Source organism: Panicum hallii, chromosome 2, assembly GCF_002211085.1.
Source record: "Panicum hallii strain FIL2 chromosome 2, PHallii_v3.1, whole genome shotgun sequence".
Classification (NCBI taxonomy): domain Eukaryota; kingdom Viridiplantae; phylum Streptophyta; class Magnoliopsida; order Poales; family Poaceae; genus Panicum; species Panicum hallii.
In genome coordinates, this window is record NC_038043.1 from 49,988,895 (window position 1) to 49,999,514 (window position 10,620).

The 10,620-nt window shown below is 45.0% G+C and overlaps 1 protein-coding gene, 1 long non-coding RNA gene and 1 pseudogene across 2 annotated transcripts; 2 read left to right on the forward strand and 1 right to left on the reverse strand.

Moving 5' to 3' along the window:
- The first annotated feature begins 953 nt into the window (after window positions 1-953).
- On the forward strand, window positions 954-4,258 carry LOC112880170 (tRNA-specific adenosine deaminase TAD1-like). The gene is made up of 8 exons (XM_025944678.1): window positions 954-1,522; window positions 1,807-1,881; window positions 2,436-2,534; window positions 2,828-3,000; window positions 3,068-3,144; window positions 3,256-3,375; window positions 3,457-3,544; window positions 3,938-4,258. Exons 1-8 carry the CDS (start codon window positions 1,096-1,098, stop codon window positions 4,046-4,048), a joined length of 1,170 nt encoding a protein of 389 aa, XP_025800463.1. The 5' UTR covers window positions 954-1,095; the 3' UTR covers window positions 4,049-4,258.
- A 189-nt stretch (window positions 4,259-4,447) lies between these two features.
- LOC112880171 lies at window positions 4,448-9,998 on the reverse strand (annotated as a pseudogene).
- LOC112880172 lies at window positions 7,460-9,399 on the forward strand. Its single transcript, XR_003226249.1, has 2 exons — window positions 7,460-8,585; window positions 8,685-9,399. It is a non-coding gene; the product is annotated as an uncharacterized LOC112880172 (long non-coding RNA).
- Window positions 9,999-10,620: the final 622 nt, after the last annotated feature.

Below are 10,620 nucleotides of genomic sequence, written 5' to 3' on the forward strand. Positions count from 1 at the left end.
GATTCTACCCGGCGGAGTTCATCCAAGCACAGCTTAATTGCCAAGCTCCAGCAATGGGTACAGTGTCAGCACCATGTGGGTGAGGACGGGCTATCTAAGGCTAACTCCAACAAGCGAGCCATTCGGCTAGGCAAAGGTAAAATAGCTATTGTGGAAGCACTGTAGCACTAGATATCCGTCTCCAACAGAGTAGGCATAAAGGCAAGTCATTTTGACTAGCAGGGGAGAGGGAAGTTAAAATGCATGATCTGCCAGGCCAAGCCATCCGCGGCTGGACCAACGGTCAGTTGGGTGGGAGGAGAGAGAAGGTTGTGCGGCAAGGGAGAACTCGCCGGTTCGGAAGGAGAGAGATTTCTTGCCGCTGGCGGGAGCCAACTACCAGTGGAATGCAGTATGCTTTTGCCTATGCTGTTGGAGGTTAGAAAAAATACCTACCGTAGCTATTTCCTAACCGGTAGCCAAAACGTGTATTTGCCTACTTCGAATGGCTTCTTTTGTTGGAGTCAGCCTAAGTGGAGCAGAGAAGGGTGGCCACGGTGATGGTCAGACCGCCGAACCAATCAGTGCTCTTTATCTGCGGACTCTCGTCCATGGCGGCGCCGGCCAAAGGTCGACGGCGGCGGTTCTGCCGGGGGTGGCGCGACAGCGGAGGCAGCGGCACGCTTGGCGCCGACATTGCTGCCGGCGGCGGACGCAGCTGAGTGCGTGCACTTGACAAACAGTTGCGCGGATGCATGGCGACCGTGTTGGCGGCGTTCGCCGTTCGTAACGCGACCTCATCGGCCGCCCTGTCGGCGCCGGCGGCCGGCAAACGCCCACCTGGTGGCAATTTACACAAAGCCCCCTAATTCGGATCGCGGTTAGTAATTGCGATCCAAATTAGGAGGTTTTGTGTAAACTATCGGATCAATATTTTACATACAACCCCCTAATCTCGGATCGCGATTACTCGTCGCGATCCGAATTAGAGGTTTTATGTAAAATATATTAATCGCGATTTAATATTTTTCACAAAGGCCCTCGTTACCTAGAGGTTTTAGAAATAAGCTCCCCTCTCTCGACTCCCCTGCTCCCGACGATCCGCCGACGACGTCGATGCTGCCCTCCTCCTCCCTGGCGGCGCCACGTGAGGGCGCCGTCGCTCCCTCCCCCTGGGCGGAGGCCACGTCCTCTTCGGCGCTCCGGCACTACCGCTCCCTGCCCAAGAAAGGCAAGCCGCAGGGGCGCGAGTCCACGGTCCTCGCCGCCTTCCTCCTCTCCACCCCGCAGGACCCGCAGAGCCCCACCGTCCTATCCATGGGCACCGGCACCAAGTGCCTCGGCGCCTCGCGGCTCAGCGGTCGCGGAGACCTCGTCCACGATGCGCACGCCGAGGTCATCGCTCGCCGCGCGCTGCTCCGCCTCCTTTACTCGGAGATCGGCCGCGGGGCATCGCCGGAGTGGCTGGTTGCTTGCGAGGATGGCGGGAGATGGAGGCTGAGGGATGGGCACTGCCTTCATCTTTACATCACCCAGCTTCCATGTATGGATCACTCTAATCTTATTTGTTTGAATTCTGACTGGTTGCTTTAGAGCATGCTTTGCGAATGCTGAGATAGTACTAGCAACATTTGCATTGTTCGGACTAGTTCTGTAGTTCATCAATAATTTGCATCTTTCAATGTGAACTTTTACTTCAGCTGCTGTTAATTGTTATGTGGTTTTGCTGAGCAGCACTTGTTCAAATCTAACAGATCGTTTAGTCTGCTCTGGTGTACAGAGCATAGTTGGAGCTGATATGATTTCTTGATTTGGTGATTGGTGCAGGTGGGGTCATGCCAGTACCGCCATCAGAATCAGAATTGAGGGAACAGCTGGATGGTGGTGTGAATGGATGCAGTGGTATGCTTCTATCTGAATATTTGTATTCTGCATATTTGTAATTACAAGCTTTGAGCTAGTAATTTTCATGTACCATAAGCTGTTTGATTTGATATGGCTTGGTCCGTGGTCTAGTACAAGAAATGTTATCTTGAATCTTAACAAGGAAACAATTTGTTTGAGAATTCTTTAGTGCTACCACTCAGTTGGGTCTTAGTTGTAACCGTTTCATGAATCGCGTCTGGTGCCTGTATCAGGATTCAGGAAAAAGAAAGTGTCATTTGAAGTCTGTAACTCCTACCTACTCGACGTTAATGACCACCGTGCAACTGTGCAGCTAGACTGGAACTGGAGTGCTTACGTTGTTGTTTAAATGCATAATGAGGGATCACTTTGTAGACGTCACAGATGTTTGATGTGGTCCAGAAGATTGGTAGCTGTTGAGCTTTGTTTGTGATGGTCCTGCCTGCCAACTGGAATCTAATTCATTGTATTGCGGCAAAGTAACGAAACCATGTTTCCAGTTATTAATTTTTCACATGTTTTCTAATAAATATACTGCTTTTTTGTATCAGACATCAGCTTTGTTCAAAGGAAGCCTGGCCGTGGTGATACAACATTGTCCATGAGCTGCTTTGACAAAATCACCCGCTGGAGTGTTGTTGGAATTCAAGGTTCGCTGCCCAAGACCATCCCTGGATCAGTATTATGTCTATTGATAAGATCAGAAATTTTTAACATCTTGATGCCATTCATCATGTGACGAAAGGGCGATAGATGTGTCACAGTGTCAGACTCACTATGTTCACGTAGAAATGGGCATATTTCTTACTTTATTTACGATCATGATTTTTATGGCATCTCATTGCTACTTCAGTTAGATTTTGCCCTTTATGGTTTATAAAGTGTATTCTTCTCTCATGGTGTCAGCTCGGATAAATCCTCTTTCCTTGGCATTCTACTACAGGTGCATTGCTCTCACACATATTGGAACCCTTGTATTTGACCACCATTACTATTGGACAATTACCTGATAGTGCTCCTGAAGGGTTCTCTATCGAAAATAATATTGATAAAGTTCTCAATGCTCGCTTGTCCTCTCTGCCCAGCAGATTGTCCGCTTCTTTCAAATTAAACAAGGTTGGTGTTCCTTTGTTTCTTATTTTTCCAATAAATTCTCCATGACAAGGATCCTATCTATCTGCAGCCAAAGTTCTTTGAGGCACCTGTTCCACCTAAGGAGTTTCAACAGATTTCTGGAGACGTACCACCTTTGACTTGCGGGTAGTATAGGGTTTGTTGCCTTGTGAGCTGGACTTTTTGCCTTTTGAGTTTTTACTATATGCATCATTGTTTTGTTTAAAAACATGTTAACTGGCATTTATCTCTTGGTAGGTACTCAATTTGTTGGAATAAATCCGGCTTGCATGAAGTTGTCCTTGGAACAACCGGTAGGAAACAAGGAACATCTTCAAAGGCAGCATGCTTGCCCTCCACTGAGTCATTGCTCTGCAAGTAAGAGGGGTGTCTTCCTTTCTTGCAAGCAACTCTTGTGTAAACTGTTGCGATGATCTGTGTATTGGCTACTAATGACAGGAGAAGATTGGTGGAAGCTTTCATGTCACTTGAACATCCATTGGAAACAAAATTCCAATCTGGGGAGCTGTCTTATCGCGCCATGAAGGTACTATTCCATCCCCCCAATTGGATTGCATATATCTTCCATGTCCTAAAAACGCAGGGAACCTGTATAGTTCGATTGTGTTAAATGCTTACCCTTCTAACATCTTTCTGTTTTTTTGTGGGTGAACCAACGGAGGTGTATTTATAGCACGTGCGACTAGCCGTTGTATCGCACATGTCCGCTGGAGATAACAATGTTCCAGAACAAAATAAAATGTTCCAAAACAAGATAAAAAATATTTTGAAACAACTTATTTTGACTGCAATTTCTGCTTTTTATTTTGTTCTGGAAGATTGTTATCTCTAGCGGACATGTGCTATGAATAGACATCCTGGTGAACCAGTCCAAGGATCCCAGATTTGATTATGAAATCGTGTTGGGTTTCTGTTGCAGGATGAGGCTCACGAGTACCAGCATACGCTTGAGCTTCTAAGAAAGGCCCCATTCTTCAGCTGCTGGCGTGCCAAGCCTGCATCGCTCGACTCGTTTTCAGTTACAAGGTGACGATCATCCCGGTTTCAGAGGTCAGCCGTTGCAGCTCACCGGGATCACGTTTTGCACGGTTGCTTCGGTCTTTAACTAGGCTTAGAACTTAGAACACGTATGGTTTCAAAGTAGAGCTACGAACTGCAGGAAACTAGAAAGTGGCTGCGGCATGTATCAAACTGGCTGCAAAGCCGCCGTATTGTTTTTCGTAGCGTTGGGCCCTGATTTTGTCCCGGTATACTAGCATTGATTCTCATTTGGCATTCAGCAGATTATATATGCTGGATATATATATTTGGGCTTGGCCCATTTAAACCCAAACTAGCACGCTCTGTCAGCTTGCATTGCTTGACTGGGCTAGCTTTGACTTGCAGGACCAATTAATTACTTGCAAATCACCGAGTTGAGTACCGTGGCCAAATGAAACTCTAGCACAATTTGCATGGTCTTCGAATTACATATTCGGACAAATCTTTGGTCAAAATCGATAGGAATTCGAATTCGTATATGTCCTACAGCTCAATTTTCTATTGGACGAAGCATCCAAGGCTGGTGGTTAAAATTGCCAGAACACTGAATTAATGGATTATAGTTAATCATCGTGACATCGACCTTGTTGCGTTAATCACGATGAGCTGGCGTCAGCTGACGTCGGCCACGATCATTACCGTTCTCCGAAGTCTTCAAGCTGCCCGCGCGTTGACCCCAAACGGCGCGGTCGCGAGAGCTTTTCGTTTCCAACGAGGCTTCCGGGCTCCGGCTCCGAGACGCTGCCGTGCCGACGTCGCCGCAGCCATGATGATCGCGACCGCGGCGCTGCCGGTCGCGTCCCGCTCGGTGGCGGCGCTCCTCGCGGGCGAGGGCGGGGTCGCCGCGGACGAGCTCCGGCGGCTGGAGCGGAAGCTCGCCGAGGCGCGGGGCCTGGCCGCGGACGCGGAGGCGAAGGAGGGCCGCGACGCCGGCGCCAGGGCGTGGCTGCGCGAGCTCCGGGACGCGCTGTACGAGCTCCAGTCTCCTGAGCATGAAAGGTCTTTCTGGCTGCAACCATTGTGGAAGTTTAGTTGAATTCCTTTCATTTGAATGCACTGTGCGCAATGAAGGGACATCCTGCACAACATCCAAAAGCAAGCAATCCACTACTTTCAAAACTTCAAGCTTTCCAAGGTTTGATATCATCTTCAGCTTGTTGTTCTCACGAACTTCGAGTTCTTTAAGTGCAGGTATGTGCTCAATCGTTTCCAAGCTATAAACATGGTCAATATGCAAGCTTGTCAGTGCCTTGCAATACTCGAGCCAGTGAGGTAGTGAATCCAGCTTGGGGCATCCAACAATCCTGAAATTCATGAGTAAAGGCATATCTCTTTTTTCAAGGCCCCACCACGACTTCAAGTTGCTCATCTTGCTAATAACCAGCTGCTCCAGCTTCGGAAATGCCACCCCATCATCTGGTGTTCCACGAATTTCAGGGCCAATGTAAGTTGACAGATTGGAACCATTTATTGCTAGGAATTTTAGAATTGTCATCTGACCCAGAGATGGGAGATTTTGGCAGTGCAAACAGCCATCGAGGGTCAACCGCTTTAGCTCTCGGAGATGAGGCGAGGCTAGCCAAGATGGGAATCCATGGCCATAATAATTTTCTAGCTTGACAGAGACAATAGAAGGTCCTGGCTTGAGTGCTTCAAACACATCTTTAATATTTGCAGCTCTACTAATTTCTGATATTCCATCATCAGTGCTGCAGCATAGTTCAAGCTCTTTGAGATGAGATTTTGCCTCAAACTCTGATTGTCTTGCATCTTCCCCAGTTATTGTTCGCTCTAGCCTTAGCATCTTGAGGCTTGTCAACTTACATAAGGACCTCAGCTCTTGAAATGACCAACCATTTCTATTTTCTGCACCACCTGGGCTTACAAGAAAACCTTGTAGGCAGTTGAGTCCTTTCATCATGGACAATCCGAATTTCACTTGGTTTAGTCCAGCTCCTGAAATGTCAAGTGTTCTCAAGTTTGTAAGGCGCCCCAGAGATTCTGTGAGAGTATTCAGACGAGTGCAATTCTTGAGAATTAAGAACTGTAGCATCCTAAGATTGTCAATTGTAGACGGAATCTCTCTAACTTGGGTGTTTGCAAAGCTGAGATATCTAAGGTGCGTCATCGATCCCAAACTCCTAGCAGCACACTCGATATGTGTATCTCCAAGGTCTAGAACTCTTAGGTGTGTGAACTTGTGAAAAATATCACCCAAGGCCCTGTAATTTAGTGGACTCCCAGACAGGATAATTGTCCTCAAGCACTTCAACTTTCTAATACCATTTCTGAGAGCTTCTGCACCTCCGGCTGTAATAGACAAGCGGCATGGTTTCAAAACATCACCTATATCTTGAGGATTGCCAATAAAGTATTCATCTTGTGACTGGAGAAGTGCAAATGATCTGAATAGATGAGGCATCTTTGATCTCTCTGCACCATAAGCTCCATTTTCTGGCAAAAGAAGGCCCATACCTAACAATTCATCATAGCATTTTTCAGCTTCCTCTTCAACAGTTGCATCTGACCTGTGCATTGTATTCTGCTGGGTCACAATAAACCCCTCTGCAATCCGCTGCTGGGTGATACGCTGCCGATAAATCACAGACCCCTCTGGATATAGTGAGCAATAAACAAAGCACCTCTTCAGATAATATGGCAACTCAAGGTAGCTCATATTGATAGCATTTCTTATCCTTGAAGAAAGGCCACAGAAGTCACTGGAGTAGATTCTCCACCAGTCATCTTCTTTGGGGTCCACTTCCCTTAGAAGGCATCCAATTCTCCTTATTGCCATTGGAAGGCCATTGCACTTTTGCACAGTTCGCCTACCAATATCCTGCATGTTTCCGGTGCTCTCATCAAGGAAGGCCCTTGTGCAAAGCAGCCACCAACCATCGTCCTCGTTGAGGCCCTTCACATGGTGAAGATGAACTGCCCCCATTCTCTTCGCAACACACTCATTACGGGTTGTTATAAGAATCCTGCTGCCAGGGCTTCCATGTTGTGCTTGTATCTCTAGCAGACCATCCCAAACATTCTCACCCCACACATCATCAATGACCAGCAGAAACTTGTTACCTTGTAGCCAGGTACGCAACTGTACTTGTTGTCCTGCTGTCTCTCCTCTGCTGAACCTCTCACCTGACCACATTGACATATGCCGCAAGTCTTTGGAGACATGCACCCATACCCTGGTCTCAAACATAGTTTCTGCCTTGTGGTATACCTTTCTAGCAAGAGTAGTCTTGCCAACACCAATTGTTCCTATAATAGCAAACAAAGCACGATTAGGACAACTAAGAATATCTTCTCTCCTTAGTAGTTCGATGAGACTGTTACAGTTATTTTCCACCTCTCTGCCCACAATATCAGGTTCTAGATCTGGAGCAACGTCAAGATCTAATCTTATTTGGTATAATCTTATTTGATCTTGCTGGCTTTAGATGGAGCCTCTCACCCTCTTGATAAATGCTGTCAAGTTTCTGATTTAGTTCATGTATATGACTTGCAATTATGTAGTCAATGCCAAAATCTCTGCAGCACTTGAAAATTGATGAAGGATTGCATTCCTATACAGAAAGGAAAAGATTTAATTCCGGACCGGAACTGCCAAATTAATATGAAATGTGCGGATGAATTCAAGAAATGTAGCTCTAAAAAATTTACTCATTTAGCCGTAAATCAGCAACACACACTATTTGTGAAACACAAAGCAAAGGTACAAACGATTCTCATAGTTCGTATGCCACTGGCTTGTAGTTATATAGATAATAAGGCTTGCTAACTTGCTTGTGTATTGACAATAGGTGGCAACAGTGGCAAAGTGATATTAGTCTAGGATTAATCAAATATTGTCTTCGCATACGGCATCATGCTTCTTATTTACTTGTCTGCAGTAAAGCCAAATACTCCCTCCAAGAAGGCGTATTTTGTTTTGGCTTGGTCTTCATAGAATGGATCACTTACTACTCAAAGAACCAATATATGTGATTTTTTAAAAAATATAAATCTTGTTGTATAATTGTTTTACAGTAAACATACTTATAATTTGACGAAGTGTTGATCAAAGTATGCGGTATTTAAATTTATAGAACAAAATATGCCTGTATTTTCAAATGGAGGGGGTATCAGTTGGATTGTGGCTTATGGTGCTTGGTATATCTCAATCAATCATTCTTCCTACAGGAAGATGTTGCTATCCAATACATGTATAATAAAAGAAGTATTCCTCTACTCGGTACACAAATAATGCTTTGCACATGCTCTAATCTCACAAGCATGTTAATGATCTGATGAAGCAGTGCTCTACTTTGTTGGCTCAGCCTGCTCGAGGTGAGGTCCCTGACCTCCTCCCCGGCACACTCACACACTCACAGCTAGAGGTAGAAGAAGGGGAAGCAGTAGTGAACACACACCGGTGGATGCTGCTTTTCTTTTTTTCTCTTTTTAATTATTTTTCTTTTAAAAACTGAGCTGCAGCTGCTTTCCTTATATGCCCATACTAAGTCAAATAGAAGTACAAGGTATGGCACACAACTACTAGCTATTGTTGCTACCGCTACTCCACTACTTGCTACTGTTTCAACCACTACTTACTACTGCTGCCATATTGCTACTTGCAGCTGCTACTGTTTTCTCCAACTTGCTGTCGCCGGATATTGGCATGGCATGATCAAACAAAAAGGAATAAGAGCAGGAGAATTACCAACATACTTTGCATGCTGTAAGTCTTGCAGACATTCATAGGCTTGAGAGAATTTTGAGAAACTACTAGAGATACAGCCTGTTAAAACCTTAACAAAAATAATTCACTAGATTGTGCTGTCTGCAAAAAGAAAACCAGAGAATAGGTACATCTGCTGTTTCAACTTTCCACAAGTTGTAGTGGCCGGTTGGAAAATTCCCATAAGGATTGACATCTTTTTGAAGAATATCCCTTACCTCAACCATATCTTTGAGCTGAGGCTCTACACACATGTGAACATGTCAGGGGAAAGAAGATAGCAGTGACCACTTAGGTGAACTCTCAAAGCTCAGGAGATTCAGTTACAATGTATATAAGCACAATTATTTGGATAAGCATTGAACTTCAGCAAAAAATTGTATCTCAGGACTTCTCAGTGAATACCGAAAACAAAACTATAATGCAAATATCCAACCCTGAAGGCTGAAGGTACAAAACGAAAATCAACGAAGGATCAAGACATTTCCTGACCTGTGGTTGTAATGTTTGGAGCCTTTCCCTTTCAATCCTACATCGGTCAATTATATTTTCAGCCTCATAAATAATTTCCCGTGACCTCTTCAGCCAATCCCTAGTAGTTTCATTTTGCACAATTGTCTGCTCTGCATCCCTGATGATAGCTGTCATACTGTCAAGTTTTCTCGACAGTCTACCGATCTCATTTCTGACGCACAAAACTTTGGCGATTTCACTACTGGCTAAATTGCCGAGTGAGATGATAACTTGTTTTGCGAACTCAGATAGAACCATCTCCATCATAACTCACTAGGAAGTGTTCAAATACTTTCTCTGCAAAGAACCAAGTATTGTTATGTTAGAAAAATGAAAAAGGTGTCCCCTCTTGCTGTTCACCGTCATTAAGAACCAAGTGTACACATAAAGGTTTATGAAGTATCGGTAATGACCAAGCTATATGAATATTATCACTTGGGATCTCTACAATGACTCATGTTCAAAAGACATAAAACAACGTTTTCCAAGTCACAACTTGCTGGAGAGATAAAAAAAAAGGAGCAATTAAAGGTAAATAGATGTACAGAAGAAAGGAAAAAGTGACTGGTCCTTTGTGCGGGTTGGTTTGATCAGTTCTTAAATTGTCATCAGATTTTCGACATCCAAAAAGAAGCAAGCACATCATAATTGATTTGTCCTCATAAGCACTTAGTTTTCTGTGTTATGATGTACGATGACTTATTTAGCAATATACGGAAACACCACTGGTATATTAATAGCATGTCTCAAGACGGAATGAGACGCTTCCTGAATCTACCATCCTCCAAGCCATCCCTTCCTTTCGATTAACCAACCACTTGCAAGATCCTGCCTAACCAGTACCCCTAGGGCTCCCAGACAGCAAAGTCGCTCAAATAACCCAACAGCATGAATCGTGAATGCACATGAACTGCTTCTGTGCTCCCTCCTGGATGCTACTAAATATGAGACATTGCACTCAGAATCCTCAATTCCAACAAAAAGTTGGGCCCAGCATAAAACAAGATAGCATCAAAGCCCACCTCTCTTGGACCAGCTGGACGCTAGCATGCTCGTACTCACTGTTCGCCTACATGGCCGTTTAACCCGTGTACACGTCGTGTAAACGCTACACAGTGGGCGGCTGTGATCAGCTGTTTACCCCGTTTAATGACCATGTAGTCCGTTTAAATGGCCGTTTAATCCGAAAAAATAGCTAGACGACCGACTGTTTAACCTTTACGGTTTAGGCTAAGACTGCTCATACTGCAACAGTACACTCGCAAGTCGCAATCCTCAATTCCCGCAACAAATTCGGTGGAATACAGGAACCATACAGCATA

Bases quoted from the DNA above. Each gene is read 5' to 3' on its own strand.
- LOC112880170 (XM_025944678.1), top strand. From the start codon at position 1,096: ATGCTGCCCTCCTCCTCCCTGGCGGCGCCACGTGAGGGCGCCGTCGCT. The intron at 2,535-2,827 runs GTTCGCTGCCCA...ATTCTACTACAG, and splicing joins GAGTGTTGTTGGAATTCAAG to GTGCATTGCTCTCACACATA. The intron at 3,145-3,255 runs GTAGTATAGGGT...ATCTCTTGGTAG, and splicing joins GTACCACCTTTGACTTGCGG to GTACTCAATTTGTTGGAATA.